At 40.2% G+C, this 21,121-nt stretch overlaps 2 protein-coding genes across 2 annotated transcripts in view; both read left to right on the forward strand.

The window, feature by feature from the left end:
* stxbp2 (syntaxin binding protein 2) overlaps positions 1-6,269 on the forward strand; it is a 16,155-nt gene extending 9,886 nt beyond the window's left edge. Inside the window, exons 11-20 of the mRNA XM_083524477.1 lie at positions 128-235; positions 344-401; positions 647-712; positions 790-870; positions 2,389-2,530; positions 2,931-3,037; positions 3,114-3,212; positions 3,306-3,391; positions 4,386-4,546; positions 5,472-6,269. Of these exons, the coding sequence (XP_083380603.1) occupies positions 128-235; positions 344-401; positions 647-712; positions 790-870; positions 2,389-2,530; positions 2,931-3,037; positions 3,114-3,212; positions 3,306-3,391; positions 4,386-4,546; positions 5,472-5,557 (994 nt within the window). The 3' untranslated portion in view covers positions 5,558-6,269. The remainder of the gene's footprint in view (positions 1-127; positions 236-343; positions 402-646; positions 713-789; positions 871-2,388; positions 2,531-2,930; positions 3,038-3,113; positions 3,213-3,305; positions 3,392-4,385; positions 4,547-5,471) is intronic.
* A 525-nt stretch (positions 6,270-6,794) lies between these two features.
* Positions 6,795-19,384, forward strand: xab2 (XPA binding protein 2). Its single transcript, XM_083524397.1, has 19 exons — positions 6,795-6,975; positions 8,818-8,966; positions 9,063-9,186; positions 9,984-10,181; positions 10,273-10,407; positions 11,829-11,993; positions 12,085-12,229; positions 12,311-12,462; positions 14,026-14,145; positions 14,230-14,361; positions 14,790-14,921; positions 15,020-15,133; positions 15,311-15,473; positions 15,555-15,745; positions 16,730-16,852; positions 17,471-17,636; positions 18,484-18,610; positions 18,751-18,860; positions 18,943-19,384. Exons 1-19 carry the CDS (start codon positions 6,940-6,942, stop codon positions 19,002-19,004), a joined length of 2,544 nt encoding a protein of 847 aa, XP_083380523.1. The 5' UTR covers positions 6,795-6,939; the 3' UTR covers positions 19,005-19,384.
* Positions 19,385-21,121: the final 1,737 nt, after the last annotated feature.

A 21,121-nucleotide genomic window follows, 5' to 3' on the forward strand; every position in this document is an offset into this window, starting at 1 on the left:
AAAGGACCTTCACGCGCGAAAGGGTTAAAGATGCGTTGTTCTTCCAGAGTTCCTTTACACGTGATCTGATCTCATTATGAAGACGCTCTCATAACGTGCGCACTTTATTTGCTCCGTTTGGTTGCAGGTACGAAACCACAGGCCTGGGGGACAACAAGACGAAGGAGGTTCTCCTGGATGAGGATGATGAGCTGTGGGTGCAGCTCAGACACATGCATATTGCTGATGTCACCAAGTAAGATCATCACACCATCTCTCTCTCACACACACACACACGCATGCTTTCATTACAGTTCACACCACTGAAACCACTTTGTGCTGAAAAAAACTCGTCTGTTTTCAGGAAAGTGACTGAGCTGCTGCGGACCTTTTGTGAAAGTAAGAGGATGAACACAGACAAGGTATAGGGTTTTATTATTATTTAGTTTTTTGTTTATTTTTTGGCTACATGTTAAAATGTGAGAACATCAAAAACCTGTGGATTTCTTACAATATTTAAATTAGGAATTACCACATGAATGAAATAGTATCGTTGTATCGTATCGTTCAATGGTGTCCATTAAATATTGAATCGATCCTGAATGAACTGAATCAAACACTAGCAGGTTCGTACATCATCCATCTGACGTCTACTCTGGCTTTTCAGGCCAACCTTAAAGATCTCTCCCAGATGCTGAAGAAGATGCCCCAGTACCAGAAAGAGCTGAGTCTGGTCAGTGTTGTGCACCACAGTGCTCTGTTTTCTTCTGCGGTGTCGAGCGTGTGTTTATGAGTGTGTTTGTTCTGCAGTACTCCACTCATCTGAACCTGGCCGATGCCTGCATGAAGAAATTCAAAGCCTCTCTGGATAAACTGTGTGAGGTAGAGCAGGTGAGCCATGGTTTCTTCAGACCTGATTACTCAACACTTCCTGCTTCCAGCTCACCCTGGCTGCTGATCATTGCTGCGCTTCTTAAAACACTTCCTGTCTGTGCCAACGAAAAACACTGCCTCAGCATGAAGGAGAACAAACTACGTTTCTGCTTTTTCTGACCAGATCAGTTTTTACTCTGAACACAACTTCACAATCAAAGCAGAGCCAATGGGTTTATTTATGGCAAAGATCATAGTTCTCCTCCTAGTTCTCCTCCTAGTTCTCCTCCTAGTTCTCGTAATAGTTCTTCTCATAGTTTTCCACCTCGTTCTCCTCATAGTTTTCCACCTCGTTCTCCTCATAGTTTTCCACCTCGTTCTCCTCATAGTTTTCCACCTCGTTCTCCTCATAGTTTTCCACCTAGTTCTCCTCATAGTTTTCCACCTCGTTCTCCTCATAGTTTTCCACCTCGTTCTCCTCATAGTTTTCCACCTCGTTCTCCTCATAGTTTTCCACCTCGTTCTCCTCATAGTTTTCCACCTCGTTCTCCTTATAGTTTTCCACCTAGTTCTCCTAATAGTTCTGATCAAAGTTCTCCTCATAGTTCTCCCCATAATTCTCCTAATAGTGCTATTATTAGTTCTCCTAATAGTTCTCCAATTTGGTTTTTCAATTAGTTCTCCTAACAGTTATTAGTTCCCGGTTAGTTCTCCTATTAGTTCTTGTGAAAGTTCTCCTATTAGTTCTCTAATGTTGTGTGTTGTAGTTATTCGCTTTGTTTTGAGGTAATTAGGCAGTGACCTGGTTATTGGTGTATAAGATGTAATAGGCTAATGCTATGTAGCTTGTTATCAACTTTGGGTCATAGTTTACATTAAATAATACTTGGCTTGTTTACTAGAAACCTGGCTATGGATTTTTTATTGCACACCATGAAAAGCTGATTATTAGCTGATGTGTGTAGCTACAGTCTAAGAGAGTTTAATTATTAGCTAACATGCTAACAAACTGTAGTTACTCCAAATAATAAAGTTTCTTTTCGGCTTCTCCCGTTAGGGGTCGCCACAGCGGATCCTCCGCACGTTTGATTTGGCACATGTTTTACGCTGGATGCCCTTCCTAACGCAACCCTCCCCAATTTATCCGGGCTTGGGACCGGCACTAAGAGTGGCTGGGGATGGTTCCCTGACCGGGAATCGAACCCGGGTCGCAGCGGTGGGAGCGCTGCATCTTAACCACTAGACCACCAGGGGACCAGTTACTCCAAATAATAATTAGCTTAATGTTAGCAACTGGCTAGCAACAGTGACTTGTGTGTTTTGAAGTGTAACAGTGCAGCATGCAGCCTCACTAGAGGAAGTAGTGTTAGAAACAGTAAATATTAGAGTGTGTGTGTGTGTGTGATATAAACAGGAACTTGCAGCTCTGTGGTTTTTGTGAAAAGCCCTTTGTTTCTTCATGTCCCCCCTGTACTAAACATGTCCTAATATGTACAGGACGTAGTGTTTATGATGTGAGATCTTTCTCCTCTGTAGGATCTGGCCATGGGCTCGAACGCTGATGGTGAGCCCCTTAAAGATGCCATGAAGAACATTGTCCCCGTCCTGCTGAATGCCGAGATTCAACCCTACGACAAAATCCGCATAATTCTACTTTACATCTTTTACAAGAAAAAGGGTACGGCTTCCTGTGGCTTCACACACACACACACACACACACACACACACACACACACACACACACACACACTCGCACTCACCCACCCTTTCTCCCTCCCATAGACATTTTAAAGATGGTAGACGTTTTTCAAAGCACTTGTTCATGTCTATGAAACACATGAAAAAAACCCCAGAAAACATTTAGATGTTTAAAAGTAATTATGGTATTTTAAATTACGTGAATCATCAGGACACCAAACTTAACTTTCGCTATGTTTCCACACGGACGGTTTTTATTGCCGGATTTTGCTGTGGAGTTTATAATTTTTTTTTATCTGAGTAAAGAAGGGACGTCGTGAATAAATGAAGTATTGAAGGAATATATATATATATATATTCTCTTGTGACTCCTTACACAGGCATTGCTGAAGAGAACCTGACGAAGCTCATCCAGCACGCTAACGTGCAGCAGAACAGCAACATCATCACAAACCTGCAGCACCTCGGCTGCCCAATCATCGCCGGCGTGAGTTCCGTCACACGTCCACCATTAGCTGAACTGCTCGAGTGGCACTGTGTAAACGTGTTGTTCTGCTTTACAGGGTGCTAGTGCTGGGAAATCTCTGCCTGAGAGAAAAGAGCGGACCGGAGACACGTACCAGCTCTCCCGCTGGACCCCCATCATCAAAGACGTCATGGAGGTATGAGGAACGCTCAGAACAGGGGACGTCTCTTAAAATTGAAGCGTCTTTCGTCGAGTTAAAATCAGTTTGTCTTTATTTTATTTTTTGTAGAACATTATTGAGGATAAGTTGGACAGGAAGCAGTGGCCGTTCCTCTCTGATCCAGCGCCCATCTCTACCACTCAGACTGTCGTGAGGTATCACGTGTTTCACACACAGCTTTATATTCACTGTTCACCTCGTCTTCTGACTTGTAACGTATGGCACTTTCACAAACGAACCTTTGAAGTGCGAAAAGAAAAAAGATCAAATAAAACCAGACGTTCGTTCCTGCTTCTGTGTGCAGGAAGTTACAGCTCTACCTCTGCCATGTTTATCTGTATTCTATGTGACTCTCAGGACACGTCTCGGTCTCCGAACAGTTTAGCGACGAGAAATCAATCTACATATCAAATACTGGTCACTTTCTAAATAATTAAAGTATAGAACATCTGCTGTTAATTATATATTAATAAATTGTTTTTTACTGATGAAATGTGTTAAAATTGACGCATCGTGATACAAATGCACACTTTTTTTAAATCCATGCGTAACAATATTAACTTTTATGCTGATGCACTAATGTGAATCTTTCCATCCCTAGTTTTATTGGTTGCCATATCATTAATATATGCCCCCAGGGTGTGTAGATTTTTTATTTTTTTTTTTATTTATTGTATACCATTGTGTGTGTTGACCAGTTTAATAATCTCTCCTCATGGTCTCCAGGGGGTGTTGGGTAAAAATATTTAAAAAAATGATAACAATAATAAAAAAAAAAGACAATTTTGAATGTTACGTTTTATCCATTTTGAGGTTCCATCTCATGCATGAAACCAGTTAGATAAAGAGATCCTGTTGTCACTCGTGTTATAGCAGCGATAAATGCTCTTTCTCATCATTACAGATTAGAGAGCACTGACACTGGAGACTCCTCCCATCATAATAGTCTTAAGCTGTAATATATCTTGTTATATTATGCGTGCTGTTACTATAGAAAGGATACGGTATCCCAGCGAGTGCACGGAACCCCTCGGAGCTGCTGCAGCTGTAGAAACCGAATGAACACCTGAGCACTGAGAGTTAAGAACTCAGCAGTGAATGAACACAGCAGGTTGAACTCGGTGTGTTTGTGTTTTCTCTGAACATCAGCAGTGCACGGTTCGGACACTGGCACAAAAACAAGGCGACGACGGAGTACCGCAGCGGCCCTCGGCTCATCATCTTCATCATCGGGGGCGTCACACACTCGGAGATGCGCTCGGCTTACGAAGTCACCCGCGCTACTGACGGGAAATGGGAGGTCCTGATTGGTGGGTGGACTGATGGGCGGATTTACTGACCCTTTAAAATACAATTATATTTTTCATTTATCAAGTGTGTGTTTATGAATGTGTCCGTGTGTCGTCTGCCTTTCTGTTTCTGTCTCTCTTTCTGTGTCTGATTCTCTATGTCTCTCTCTTTCTGTGTCTGATTCTCTATGTCTGTCTGATTCTCTATCTGTCTGTCTCTCTATGTCGGTCTGCCTTTCTGTTTCTGTCTCTCTTTCTGTGTCGGTCTGTCTCTCTTTCTGTGTCGGTCTGTCTCTCTTTCTGTGTCTGTCTCTCTATTTCTGTCTCTGTCCTGCTCTTTCTTTTTCTTTTTCTGTCCCTCTCTTTGTGTCTCTTTGTCTGTCTGTGTCTGTTTTTGGTTGTGTGTATGCCTGTATGCTGGTCTGTGTCTGTCTGTAACTGGTGGTGTTTTGTTTTAGCTTTATTTTACTGTGTGTGTGTGTGTGTGTGTGTGTGTGTGTTTTGTCATTACCATGTACAACAGTTATGACATGTTTGTTTCCTGCCACAACTACTCTATTTTAGTTTTTGCCCTATTTTCAGTGGAAAGATTTTAACATTTCTCTATAACACACACAAAATCAACAATAACATTTAAATATAGATTTTTTTTTCTAAAATTGTTATTTCTATCATTTATTTTAAGTTGCTGATGCAGGCAATTGTCCAGAACATGAAATAAAGCAAATGGCTGAAAAAATGGGGAAGGAAAAATAATTGACATCATCTCGCCATAAAAAAAACCAAACAGTATTAGACTTCAAAATGGAGATAAATACAATGTTCAGAATCATCAAAGTAAAAATATGAGAGATGATTGATTATATATTTCTGTCACTTATATGTAGTAATAATAATAACTTTATACATTAAAATTGTTTCTGACTGCTTTCCGTTTGTGTTTCAGGTTCGTCCCACATTCTGACCCCAACCGGATTTCTGAACGATCTGAAGACTCTGGATCAGCCGGCGAGCGCGACTGCTCAGCAGTGACTCCTCCAAACGTCTCGGTCTGTCCGGAAACCCGTTCCACGTGTATGATTCTCTTTCATCTGATTAAGAGTAGTAAACCGATCTAAACTTCTTTACGTAAACTTCTCTTTTTTTTTCTGCCTTTTCTTTCTGGAGAACATGGTGTGTATATATTTGTGGTATTTAAATAATTTAAAATGACATTAATGGAGATGTGACTGGAACCAGAGCCGTTTGGGAGGTTTTTCTGATCTACAGCTGTGTTCTGTTCTACTGCCAGTTTATACACACACACACACACACACACACACACACACACACACACACTGGATTCCCAGAAAACACACTGTAGCTTATAGACTGCCATGATTGCTTCTGTTTTATTTCTTTTTATTATGCGTACAGTTTGCTCACATGAAGCATCTGCACTTTTACCAGATACACTTTCTTCTATTCTTGAAGGATAGAACATGCTGAATAGTAGCATAAGGACACGATACCCTTTTCTCCTGTAGTCAAGGCAGTGATGATGATGATGATGATGATGATATGAAGCATTTTTTCCTTTGCAGAGTTTTATCTTTCATATGAGTATATCTTTCTTAATTGTTTTTAAACTGGTGCACTTTTCTTGATCTTTTTTGAATGTTCTCACAGATGTTGGTTATTTACTTGGGTAGTCTTGTTTGTTTTGTTTGTTAGTTAAAACATAAATAAAAAGCTTTATTCCAATTTTCAATGCCTGTTTGTTTGTTTGTATTGGACCATTTCCTGTTTTCACAGTCCCGTATTTGACGTTTTACATGAATGCACTTTGGGTTATTGCTCAGTAATTGTACTCGATCATTTTATCTGTATACACTATCTGGCTAAAAAAAAAGTTGGATTTTAGTGAAGCAAATTGTTAGGAGCCAAACTGGATAATTATTACAGTCATTAATATGTGATGATGTAATGGCAAATGTGTGCTGTAATCAAAGCAAAAAAAATATTAGTCACCAGACAATATTACTATTGTAATGTTGGATATCAATATAAGCACCAGACGAGATGGATAGATAAATGTTTAGATGAATGGATAAATAGATGAATTGCTAGATGGATAAAACGACAGACAGATGGTTTAATAAATCAAATTGACCAATCATTAAATTGTGCAGCTTTCACTATACCCGTTAGGTGGCGACAGAGATCACTGTGAGTCCCCAGTCATAGAAAGTCAAAGAAGAAGAAACTCCCTGCGTTCTGTGTCCAATAGGAATCTAGGAAATCGTATTGTAGGCGGGGTTTCATTGCGCGTTCACAACACGTTCACGGCTAATACGGCTAAGCTAACTGTGCTGCTTCGCTCTGTTTTCAAATATTCAGAATTCAGACATTAGAGATCCAGGAGGCAAAAAAACATGCCGGTCTTTAACGGAAAACAGGACGTCGTGTTTGTACGTATTTTATGCCCCAAAATTATTGAAAAAGCGTGTCGGAAGATAGTTTGCTAGTCATCCGATAAGTTTACTGATTAGCCGCTTTGCTAGTTAGCGTTCACTCTAGTTGTAATAAGTCCACCGTTTAATATTGGTTCTGATTTTTGCTGCTGCATCACATCTTATTTACACCTGTGTTCTGGTGCTCAGTGATCCATCAGGAAATCTGTAATCAAACCTGTATCATTCTACACTGTGCGGTCAAAGGTATTGGGACACCTGTCTTAGATTGTTTTTTTTTTAACATCAGATTCCACATCCAGTCTCAATTTACTGTAACCTTCATCCAGAAACATCAATTAAAAAAAAAGTTTGTGGAACAGTTTGATGAAAAAAACAGCTAAAAAAGTCAAATGTCCCAATACTTTTGTCCATATAGTGAATTTTACATTCTGAAATGCAGACCAACGAAAGATATATATATATATATTCTCATTGAAAAAAAATATAGAAATTAACCTTGGATATATTTTAGTCAATGTGCAGCTCGCACCTTCAGCTTCCTCATCAAGGCAGTTTTCATCTTGGCAGTGTGTTTGGGGTTGTTGTTATGTCGACATTTGGCCCAGTTTCTGATGGTAGGGCATCATATTCTGCTTAAGAATGTCACAGTACATGTTGGAATCCATGTTTCCCTCAATGAAACACAGCTCCCCAGTACCAGCAGCACTCATGCAGCCCCAGACCACGATGCTACCACCACCATGCGTGACTGTAGACCAAGACACACTTTTCTTCTTCTTCGCATGTGTGGCGTCGCCAAACAAGTTTATTTTAATCTCATCAGACCACAGGACACGGCTCCAGTAATTCATGCAATTGGACAGGTCGTCTTCTGCAAACTGTTTGAGGTCTTTCTTGTGAGCAGCTTCAGAAAAGGCTCCTTCTGGGACGACGGCTTGCAAACCGACTTGTTTCAGTGTGCAGCGTACGTTCTGAGCACTGACAAGTAAACCTTCTGCTTCTGCAACCTCTAAAGCCACGCGTAGCACTCGTGCCTCTGTTTTCTGAAGCAGATTCTGCACCTGACGCACAGCATGAGGACTCGACGACTTTGATGGACCCTTACAAGGTCTGTTCTGAAAGGAACCTGTCTAGGAAAACCTCTGAATGACCCTAAACACTGTACTATTACTCAGTTTCAGGATGTTCATATTCTTATTGCCTCGGCATCTTTGTGGAGAGCAACGATTCGAATTTTCAAATCCCCAGAGAGTCTTTACCATGAGGTCTTTACCATGTTGAACATCCAGTGGTCAGTATGAGAGAATTGGACTCGAAGCACCACATTTTTACTGCTGACAAAAACATGATGAATAGGACGTGTGGCTTTGACTGGTTACACAACCTACACCTGTTATCACTGAGGGTGATACCTGAGGGTGATACCTGAGGGTGATACCTGAGGGTGATACCTTAAACAATAATGGCTGTATGTTGAGTTACTTTTAGAGGACGGTAAATCTGTACTGCTGCACATTAACTCTAAAAATATATCCAAGTTTCATTTCTATAGTTTTGTCCCCTGGGATACTAAAATGTTTGCTGAAATGTGAGGGGTGCACTTACTTTTGTGAGATATTGTGTGTGTGTGTGTGTGTGTGTGTGTATATGTATGTTGGAACTATTGTCAAAGATGGTGTATATTTTATTTTATTTCTGATCAATTTAACTAAATGACTCGGAAAAACAAAAATGATTCGTTCATTTTGATGAACTCGATTCAAAGAGCCGAGTCACTAAAACGATCCGATCTTCCCATCACTAACGGAATAAAATATCTCTCTTGACACACTTCAGGAGGAAGATGATCTTCCCTACGAGGAAGAAATCATCAGGAACCCGTACTCGGTGAAGTGCTGGATGCGTTACATCGAGCACAAACAAACAGCCCCGAAGTCTGTGCTGAACATGATTTACGAGCGATCGCTTAAAGAACTCCCGGGCAGGTGAGTCGTGAGAGCGTATTCATCCTCTGGTTTTGCAGAAATGATTCCAAAAATATTTTTTTTGTTTTAATTTTCTTGTGTTAATTATGATTGCAGTTACAAGTTGTGGTACAACTACCTGAGAGAGAGAAGGAAGCAGATCAAAGGGAAATGTGTCACAGATCCGGCGTACGAGGAGGTCAACAACTGCCACGAGAGAGCGCTGGTGTTCATGCACAAGGTTCGTGTACAGATTCCTACTCCCTGTGTCAAAAACCACCCGGAACAAATATCTCAACAGATCAGTCTGATTTTTATATAGAAATATGAACATCAGTAATGTACTGTGTACGGCACAGTCAAATCCTGTAAGGAAGATGGGGGTCAGAGTGTAGGATCAGCTGTGATACAGCGCCCCTGGGCCAGAGAGGTTTAAGGTCCTTACTCGAGGGCCAAAAAGTGGCAGTTTGGCAATCCTGCGACTGGAACCCCCACCACCTGATCAGTAACCCACAGCCATAACCACTAAACTTTTTACATTTACATTTATAGCATTTATCCAGAGCGGCTTACAACTGAGCAGTTGTGGTTTAAGGGCCTTGCTCAAGGGCCCAGCAGTGGCAGATTAGTGGTGCTGGGATTTGAACTTCTGATCTACCACCTCCCTTACCACTTGTGAGCATAGAAACTTCTGATCCAAAAGTTTCATTTCATGCGAAATAGAGATGTAGAGGGAGGCAGTATGGATAGGAATACCAATAGGAATCTCGCCTAAAGTACCAAAAATTCCAGCTGACCATCATCGAATGCTGAACTCTTATCAAATAAGTGGACTAGAAATTTTTTTTTTCTTCTTCTGTTTAAGTGCAGCCCATACTTCCATAGTGCAAAACTTATAATATAATCACACTAATGATTTCAATCAAAACATGTCATCAGCTAGTCTTATCCTGTCCTGGAGCTCTACCAATATATAAAGGACGCTACGATATGTCACACCTCGAGTTACCCCTTTTCCTCGCATGTTTTTTTGGGCAGATGCCGAGGATTTGGCTGGATTACTGCCAGTTCATAGTGTCTCAGTGCAAAATCACAAGAAGCCGGCGCACGTTTGACCGAGCGCTCCGAGCTCTGCCGGTCACCCAGCACCCCCGCGTCTGGCCCCTGTACCTCAAGTTTGCCCGGAAGTTACCCCTGCCTGAGACCGCCATCCGGGTTTATCGCCGATATCTCAAAGTACGTGTGTGTGTGTGTGTGTGTGAGATAAAGTCTTTACTGTCGAACCTGTTGAGCTGAAAAAAAAGCACTAATAAATGTTTCCGCCCAGCTGTCTCCAGAGAACGCAGAGGAGTACATCGATTACCTGCGCTCTGTAGGACGTCTGGACGAGGCAGCGGTCCGGCTCGCCGCTGTGGTGAACGACGAAGGCTTCGTCTCGAAAGAGGGAAAATCAAACTATCAGGTCGGCGTGTGTTTTACTTTCTGTGTGTTTTCATTTAAACTGGGGTTTGTATGTAAAAAAAATAAATCAGGCGAGCTGAAATATTCAGCCCCGATTCCAATAAAGTTGGGAAAACATCTAAAAACAAAATGCATTGGCTTGCAAAAATCATAAACCCATATTTTATTCATAATAAATCATAGAAAACATTGTAAAAGTTTTCCATTTTGATTATAATAGCTCAAAATTTTTTAAAATATTTGGGACGGGGCAACAAATGTCTGGAAAAGGAAGTGTTACTAAAAAAAGAAATAGCCGGAGGAACATTCCGTAATTAATTAGGGTAATCAGCGGAGGCTACACAGTGGTGATCATGGCCTCGTTCTGACGTTTCTGACGTGTCCCAGCCATAACGGTCTAATATTTGCAGACATTTGGAGAAAAACAATCAAACATGCACTGCGGTACAGTGAACCCCGTTGTTCGAGCATAATTCATTTTGGACAAATTTGCTCGTACGTTCGAACTGATTTTCCCCATAAGAATGAATGTAAAAGCGATTTTAATCCGTTCTCATTCGATCGCTTATTTCTGCACTTAAAAAGTATTTAAAGCCTATTTTAACAAACAAATACGCCGCAAATGACCGTAATGTAAACATAATTTAACACTTACGTGGTAGTGGTTGATTGCGAGTGTGAGACACATCACGCTCGTAACCTCCTCGGTTTCCATGGTAGCTCTATTTACTTTCGTTTTCACAGCACCATCACTGATTTTCTTGGGAGACATTTTTCAACATTTCTAGTGAAATAAAAATATAAAACTAAAAAGTTTTTGCTGCACTGAATAACGAGAGCGACCGAGCGATACGTCATCAACTAAGCGACTGATGCGACCCTCCGCCGAAAACGGGGAACCGGCAGCGTGGGTTTGCTCTGCCTTCGAAATTTGCTTGTGAAACAGGGTACAATTTTCGCTCGTATCTCCGTTTGCTCGTACTATAGGTTGCTCATACAACAAGGTTTTACTGTATTGTAAATAGCATGCAGTAAATAGATTTGAACTCTGAGTACAACAGGAAAAGGCGTCTCATCAGATTTTCTTTTCTGCTATTGGAAAAAAAAAAAAAATCTTATTGGGTAATAATAAATCAACATACATGATAATAGAGACACACAATTTAGCTCGGATGATAAACAGATCACCAGCAAGGGTTTTTCTGCTTCGATCGACTTATTAATTTATTGATTTATTTATTAAAAGGCCGTTTCTCAAATAATGAACTCATTTTCCTTCGCCTTCCATTTTTGAGTATTTGTTTTAAACATGCATTGGATTTTCTGTAAAAAAAATAAATTGAAAGTGTTTATTTATTTATTTATTTCATGATTTGCTGATTTATGATGTACATTCTACTATTACAATGGTTTTTTTTTCAGCTCTGGCACGAACTGTGCGATCTCATCTCCAAGAACCCGGACAAGGTGACCTCGCTGAACGTCGGCGCCATCATCCGCGGTGGTCTCACTCGCTTCACGGACCAGCTGGGCAAGCTGTGGTGCTCTATGGCCGATTACTACATCCGCAGCGGCCACTTCGAGAAGGTATTTCACTCTCCGCTTCACTCAGCCGCATAGAAATATGGAAACCTTTTTATTTCTGTTCACCTCGTGGCGTGTTTTTCACACCCGAAAGGCTCGGGATGTGTATGAAGAGGCGATTCAGACCGTCGTCACCGTACGAGACTTCACTCAGGTGTTCGACAGCTACGCCCAGTTCGAAGAGAGCATGATCGCTGCCAAGATGGAGACCACGTCCGAGATGGGAAAAGACGAAGACGGTAAGAGAGGAATAGCAAAACAAACGCAAAAAAACATGATGAACCGTGCAGATGTGACCGATGTCGTAACCTCTGCTGTAGATGACATCGATCTGGAGCTGCGCTTGGCTCGGTTCGAGGAGCTGATCACGCGCCGGCCGCTTTTACTCAACAGCGTGCTCCTGCGCCAGAACCCCCACAACGTCCACGAGTGGCACAAGAGGGTCAAACTCTACGAAGGCAATCCTCGACAGGTGGGTGGATATTTTTATTTATTTATCATCAGCTTAAATGTGAAGTTATTAAAAGTCACACGTAATTCTTCAACTTCAAACTTTATCTTTGAGTAATATAAAAATTAGTGTGACAAATATGCAAATAAAAAAGATCAGGATACTTTTTCACAGCTCTGTATATATTACAGCAATTTAGGAACTACTTTAACTCTCTAAAGTGGGAATAAAGTTATTCTGGTGATCCATATTGGCATAATCCATCCCTAATGTTTCAGCTAGCAAACGGCAAGCTTCGAATTCATTTCGGTTCTATGAAAATTGGAGCCGAAGCCATTTCACTTAAATGGCTAATGGCTAAAGGTGCCAGTGATTACAACCCCAATTCCAGAAAGTTTTAAACACCTGTGTTAATTTTATTCCCAAAAACCAAAAAAACATCAAATGTTTAATCTGAGAATATATACAATTTTAAGAAAAAAAAAAAACGGTTATTTTGATGGTTGCAACACGTCTCAAAAAAGTTGGGGCAGGGCCGTGTTTACCACAGTGTAGCATCACGTCTTCTGTCCGTATACATCTGAGAACCGAGGAGACCAGTTGCTGAAGTTTTGGATGTTCAAAGAATGTTGTCTTATTTGTGTCTGATACAGGATTGTAGCTGCTCAACAGTTCTGAGTCTCCTTTGTTGTTGTTTTTTGTTTCATGATGCACCAAATGTTTTCAAATAATGAAAGGTCTAGACTCCTTGCAGGCTAGTTTAGCACCCAGGATCTTCTACTACGAAGTCATGCTGTTGTAATGGATGCATTATGCAGTTAGCATTGTCTTGTTTAAATATTCCATGGTCCCTCTCCTCTTTAGTCCAGAGGACGTGGTGTCCATGGTTTTCAAAAAAATATTAAAATTTAAATTTGTCTGAACACAGTTTTCCACTTTGCCTTAGTAGATTTCAAATGAGCTTTGGACCAGAGTGGATGGTGGCTTTGGATGTTGAGAAACAAAATTCTGAAATTGTTTCACAATTTGTAGATACAGAAGTAACAATGGGCAGAATTTTATCTGTAAAAGACTGAGAGACTCTGCCTCTCTAAGATACACTATTTATACCCACTCATCTTAATGACCAGTTGTCAACTAACCTCATTAGTTGCAAAATATTTCTCAAACTGTTTAATTTTAATAACAATTACTTTAAGACATTTATTGCTCCGTCCCAGCCTTTTTAAAACGTGTTTTCTTTTTTTTTATTAAACTGAGGAAATGTACCGTTTTAAACGTTTGATATGTTTTCTATGTTCTCTTGTTAATATAATGATATTTGCAAATCATTGTATTCTGTTGCTATTTACACTTTACATAGAGCCCCAACTTTTCTGGAATTGGGGTTGTGCTGTACATTAGGTGTAACCCGGTAACTGTAACCCTATGAATTCGTCCACACACAACACAAGTTGTGCAGATTGTCTCTCCTTTCTAGAATGAATAATGAATGAAACACTGATTTATTTATTTTTTTTGCGAAAGGTGTGAACCGAGATTCTTCTTCATTCTTCACCGCTAATCTGTGTTATTTGTGTGCAGATCATAAACACCTACACTGAAGCGGTGCAGACAATAGATGCTGTGAAAGCTACCGGGAAACCTCACTCGCTCTGGGTCTCGTTCGCCCGGTTCTACGAGGACAACGAACAACTGGATGATGTACGAAACGCATTTCTTTTGCTCAGAACTTTCAGCACTGCTTTGATGTTATCCTGAATCTGATGTCCTTGAATCTCCTTGAAGGCCAGAACGATCTTTGAGAAGGCCACCAAGGTGAACTACAAGCAGGTGGACGACCTGGCAGCAGTGTGGTGTGAATACGGAGAGATGGAGTTACGGCACGAGAACTACGACCAGGCGTTACGTATACTCAGGGTGAGACCGAGATCTCAATACCGATCTTCATGATTTACTCAACTAGTAACGTTGGCATTTGAATCACAATGTATGGTTTTTCAAATGTTTGCGCTGGTAAAAATCCGATTTATTCATTATATAATTGTTAGCAGATGTTCTATACGTCTGCTACACACCTCGCTAAACTGTTTCTCGGGCGCGTTCTCTCAGCACCGCTACTGCTACGTGAATATGGAGACCGAGGCGTGTCCTGAAAATCACATAGAATACAGATTAACATGGCAGAGGTAGAGCTGTAACTTCCTGCACACACAACAGGCAAAGAACGTCTGGTTTTTGCAGATGCACCAGTAAAGTCCAGTAATGAACAATTTGTAATAAAACATGATGCAAATGTGTTAAATTGTGTGCTGTGTTGACTAACGTTTGTTGTCACATGTTCGCAGAAAGCCACAGCGATCCCCTCGAGAAAAGCAGAGTACTTTGATTCGTCCGAGCCAGTGCAGAATCGAGTGTATAAATCCCTGAAGGTCTGGTCCATGCTGGCAGATTTGGAGGAGAGCCTCGGCACCTTCCAGGTATCAGTTAAAATCCTGTTATTTAAATTTACTATGAAATGTACTAATACTATTCAGACTAATAGTTAATATTTTGATGATATAATCCGTTCTTGCAGTCAACGAAATCGGTGTACGATCGCATCATCGACCTCCGCATCGCCACACCGCAGATCATCATCAACTACGCCATGTTCCTCGAGGAGCACAACTACTTTGAGGAAAGCTTTAAAGTGAGATCGATGTTTTAAATTTTATTTATTTATTTCTTTACCAAAAATATACTGCTTACTGGTTTTATAGTGAACCTATATAGCAGAATAAACACCGTGTCATAGAAATGCCTTCAAGTATCGCGATATGATATTTTCACCATATCGCATCATCCTAAAATATCTGCTATGTTTCAGGCGTACGAACGTGGCATCGCGCTCTTCAGGTGGCCCAACGTGTACGACATCTGGAACACGTACCTCACCAAGTTCATCGATCGCTACGGAGGCAAGAAGCTGGAGAGAGCACGAGACCTGTTCGAGCAGGCGCTGGACGGGTGTCCACCCAAGTTTGCGAAAAGTAAAGCTGCACCGAGTCTATCGCCATTCTATTAGACTTTTTTGATAAGTCGTGCTGAGTCTGATTCGTTTCGTTCTTCAGCCATCTACCTGCTGTATGCTAAGCTGGAGGAGGAGTATGGACTGGCCCGCCATGCCATGGCTGTGTACGAGAGATCGACGCAGGCTGTGGAGCCCCAAGAGCGCCACCTCATGTTCAACATCTACATCAAGAGAGCTGCGGAGATCTACGGAGTCACTCACACCAGAGCAATCTATCAGAAAGCCATCGAGGTACAGAAATGTGTGTCTCGGGAATGCTGTGGAACCAAGGCATTCTGGGAAACTTTGCATTGTATAAGTGTCTCTACAATGTTGTTGCAACACTGTTATTTGGCTAAGAAAATTTATATATATTATATCTTTATTATTTATTTATTTAAATTTTTTTTATAGAGCCTTTAAAAGTGACATCTCAAAGCGCTTCCCAAGCATAAAAATAGCAAATAAAAAAAATGTGTCAATAATAAATTGATTTAAATAAAAAAATGAAAAACTTCTGAAATCTCACCAAAAAAAAAAAAAAATCACCTGAAAGCGATCCTGAAAAGTTTTAAGAGCAGATGTAAAAACACTAAAAGATTAAGTCATGTCAATGGGAAAAGAATTTCCGAAGTTTTGGTGCACAGGAAGAAAAATCAGACCAGATCACTTCTAGAACATAAACGTGTCGGTGGTAATAATCAGAGGAGCGGAGATCACACCCGGGAGTGTCGACAGTTCAGTGTTGTGATGAGTAATGAGGCACCATACCATGTAGGGCCTTATAGGTCAGTATAAGAGAACAAAGTTCAATGAATGTGACTTGGAGCCAATGCAATGGCTCATACCTGAGAAATCCACTATCAGACCTGGTCTTTGTCAGAATCTCAGCAGCTGAAGTTTGGACAACCTGTAATTTGATTAAAGTAGATTTTAAAACCCCAACAAGCAAAGCAATATCGTAAATAATTACTACAGCATTTTTCAAGCACAGGATCTTTGTTATTATGGAGGAATACTCTATTTAGACTGTAACTAGAGTTCAGGATTGACAAGGTTTAATTACAAATATTACATTTACAAATGAATAGACTGAATCCTTGCCTACAAATCATGTAAAAACCTGAGGTTAGCGCCCCTTCTCAGATCTGCTATAGCCTGTGCTCTAGTCAGAGTGAGATACTTCTAGAGTGAAGACTAATAAGCTATAAATAAATTATTATTTTTTTATTTCAGGTTCTCCCAGATGAACATGCCCGGGACATGTGCCTGCGTTTCGCTGACATGGAGAGCAAACTGGGCGAGATCGATCGTGCAAGAGCTATTTATTGCTTCTGCTCCCAGATGTGTGATCCCAGGGTGAGTCATCGATCATCTGTCTCCATTTCCATGCTTATACTTTGTTCTTATTATTACTAGAGGCCGACCGAATAATCGTTTTTTCCACTTAATCGGCGGTTGATTGCAGGAACTATTGGGAAAAATCCATACGGGTAGTTTTTCCGGCTTTTGGTCTGCTGTCATTACGAGGGCGGCCTCTAGAGGCGAATCACTGATGCCACATGCTGTTTGTTTTTACACGCGAGACTGCGCGCTGCATGGAGAGCACTATATATTTATTTATAATTTCTTAATGATATAATTATATTTATTAATTAATATATTCATATTTAATTTCTTTAACACATTTTCATGGTTCAGGGTTTTTTTTTTGTTTTGTTTTTTATGTTTGTAAGGAAGTTCTGTACTATATTACATGGAGTGTTATGATTATTATTTTTTACATCCAGTATCGATTTTTTTTTTAAACGCATCGGTTATTTATTGGCTTATCGGCGAATACAATCTAACCTAGCCATCAGTAAAATCCACTATCGGCCCACCTCTGGTTACTACATCTGTCAGATGAGCCATGCGGTGGCTCTCATGCTCCGTTTCCATTTTCTATCATACGTGTTCTCTTTGCCCCCTTTCTAGATGACTGCTCTTTTCTGGCAGACGTGGAAAGATTTCGAGGTCCGGCACGGGAACGAGGACACAATCCGCGAGATGCTGCGAATAAAGAGAAGCGTCCAGGCAACATACAACACACAGGTCAACTTTATGTCCGCACAGATGCTGAAAGCAACCACAAGCGCTACTGGTGAGTGAGCCATCATTTCTCCCAGTGACACCTTTTAGTGTTTGATGTCCAGCGTCAAGTTTTCTCTAAAAAAAAAAAAATAAAAAAAAAGGGGGAGAAAATTCTGACATTTCCGCATATTGAGGGAGTGAATGAATGAAGGATGGAAGGAATGAAGACATTTATTAAAGTTTGCTGAAATCAGTAGAACAGTTAAGTAGAGCATATTGTTAGAAAATAAAATATTAAATTTAACACACACATTTATAATTACCCCAAATGGGGTCTAACAAATGTAAACTATTTAATTTTATTTTTCCATTTATTTATTGTAATTTAAAACATTTGATTTAAGCCAATGTGATTTATTTCTTTATTTAAAGTGCATTAATTTGATTTCTATATATAAAATATTAAATATTATTTTATATATTATTGAACCAAGCAGGTGTTTTATTTAAAATTGTTTAAAAAAAAAATCTAAACTGGTCAAAGGTTGATGCTCACAAATGTCAGTAATAATAATAAACATAAATAAATAAATAATTGTATAAATAATATTTCGGAAGAAATAAATAAATAAATAATTAATTAATTTTGGTGGGGGGGGGGGGGGATTTGCAGGGAAATGAAAATAGGTGGAAGTAGTCATTTATTTATTTTTTAAAATGTATTGATTAAACAAAGCCCCCTGCAGAACACTAAGGCCAATAAAATGAAATAAAAATAAAAATTAAACTTAATTCTTTCTGCGTGAACCCGGTGAGAAATGATCCACAGTCTGGTACTGGTTCATGGGCTGGTGGTTGGGGGGGCCTGCTTTAGGGGTTATGATGATGATGATGATGATGATGATTTATTATTACAGTGTCGGACCTTGCTCCAGGCCAGATTGGCATGGACGACATGAAGATGTTGGAGCAGAAAGCGCAGCAGCTGGCTGCAGAAGCTGAACAGGACAAACCCAAACCTAAAGACAAGATCCTTTTTGTCAGGTCAGAGCCGTTTCTCCTCGCTTATTATTTCATTTCCTTACATTACAGTGCGTGAGCTCCCTCACACACGCCACTCGGTGGGCATTAAAAGTGCGTTCGTCCTCATTCTTTACCGTGTGTGTGTTTTAATTACTGTGCAGGAGCGACACCTCTCGCAGCGAACTGGCCGAACTAGCCAAGCAGGCTAACCCAGACGAGATCGACATCGACGACGACGACGAGGAGGGAGACGGAGACGAAGAACCAGACGGTGAGTTCTCCCGCACGATCGGTATCCGTGTCCTCGTGTTAGATCAGTCCTATTCACCGCCTCTCTCTTGTCTTGTTAACAGAGGTGCAGCTCGAGCAGAAAAGCGTCCCCACAGCAGTGTTCGGAGGACTGAAGGACGACTGAAACGTGTTACGACGTCGATGTGATCGATGACCTCGTGATCCTCCGATAGCCAGAAATAGAACATTTGCAAAATGCAAACGAGTTGATTTGAATTGGTCAAACTTTTGTACACTTCCTTTTCTGAGTTAATGGACTTCCAGGTGTCTGCTGTATTTGCTGGTGTCCAGCACAATAAGCAGTAGTTCCAGATATGAGCACAAGAGGTCAGACTTTCCTTCATTCTCACAATCCTAAAGAAATAATCCCGTTTTCTTTCTTTCTAAACCCCGTCACGTTGTTTCACTGTATGTTGGATTGCTATAAACATGTTCTTTATGTTTTGTGTACTGAAAATAAAAATTGGATCACCGATTAAAACCGTTTGAAATAACGACACGCAACAACGAGTTACAATTGTGTGTTCGCGAAGGCAGAGCGGTACAAAATAAATACAAAAATAAAGAAGCCGTGCAAATGTTATTACGGCCGTGTCACATTTCCAACAATGGAGGTTGGACTCTGGTGAAATAAACTCCTCCTTTCATACTAGGTGTTTTTTTCTGAGTGACATCAGCTGATTCTTTTTTGTTGTTGTTGTTTTTTCACCCAGCATATCAAGTTGCAGCTTCTAAAGTTAAACAACATAGAGGACGGTTTCTATAGCAACAACTCAAACAGGGATCATTATGGCAGATATGCCTGATGTGCCGCATGCACAGAATAAAATCCTTGCCAATATGGTGGATTTTTTTTTTTTCCTTAAGAAGGTGTTTAAGGTGTACAGAAGGAAGGAGTCTCCAGTGTTGACGTTTTGGAACAGTCACAGGTAAAAAGCTGTATTTTTGTTTTGATTTTTTTTTTTGCCACATCCACACGCTGTGGTTTCACGGTTAGATGACACAAACTGCATGTTTTTCTGGGAAAGAATTTGTGGTTGTCTTGTAGACGTTCCAGGACCATAATTAAAAACGGTTAAACAATATGATTATTTGTACTTTTTAAACTGTGTGTGAGTGTAAAGTAGAGATACAGTCAGTAAAATACGTCTCCAGTAAAAGTGTCCCTTTAAACTTGAGTAAAAGTACAAAAGTATTTGCCTTTAAATGTACGTAAGTATCCAAAGTGCTAATTTATTATAACTATAATGTTCCTATTATCATTTTTGTCTCAAGATTCTTTACTTAATCACCTCGTAAGTTTATGTGTAAAGACTCGAATGTGACTCTCAGCACACTGATCTATTAATAGAATGATATGAGTGACTCAAACACTGATTGATTTCTATTACAATGATCACGAGAACACAAAAACCTACTTTTCAACTACTTCACAAAAACGTGTAAATCACGTGTGTCGTGCCGAGTTCGAGTCTGGAGTTTCTTCATCATTTATTCCTCTCGAAATGTTCTGCTTGCTGTTGAACTGATGCTGAACTGTATGTTGGTGATCAGAAGATACACCGAGCGCCGATCAAAACCACTTCAAAACCCTGATTGGTGACTAAAGTAAAAAAAAGTGAGAAATTTGACTTTGAAATGTAGTGAAGTAACAGTAAAAGTCTCCCCGAATTGAAATACTTCAGTGAAGATGCTTCAGATATGTAAAAAAGCGACTTAAGCACAGTAAGGAATTGCATTTACTTGCTTACTGTCTATTGCTGGGAATAAACCACATGCTGTTAGAGGAAAACAATGAAACACACTATGGTGGTAACAGTAACCCTGCTTTGAGTTCTTTTTTTCCTATAACTCAGTGTGGGGGTCATTTATTACATAGATTCTTAAATTATCCTTGAATCATATGCACTTCACGTTTATAGACTTTGCCAGATTTTTTAGTTCTTTCGTCAGTGATTGTTGATATTGATGCTGAAAAACACTGGAATGTTCCTTTAAGAAGGTCACCATAGACCCTAAAAGCCAATCCCAGGAATGTCATTGTAATCTTATCAAGTGTGGCGCTCCAGCTTGAGATTGGAACACAGAACATGTGTTCTTGTTTCCACTATTTCAGTGTTTCAGTTCCATTCATGGTATTTCGTTTCATCCCTGGTATAATTTTTGGTAATAAATTTGTCCGCCTGATGTTTTTTGCGTACAGAGAGCAAGAATCCTCCAGCTGGAAAAACACCACCCTCT

This window comes from Silurus aristotelis (genome assembly GCF_946808225.1).
Source record: "Silurus aristotelis genome assembly, chromosome: 21".
Lineage (NCBI taxonomy): Eukaryota > Metazoa > Chordata > Actinopteri > Siluriformes > Siluridae > Silurus > Silurus aristotelis.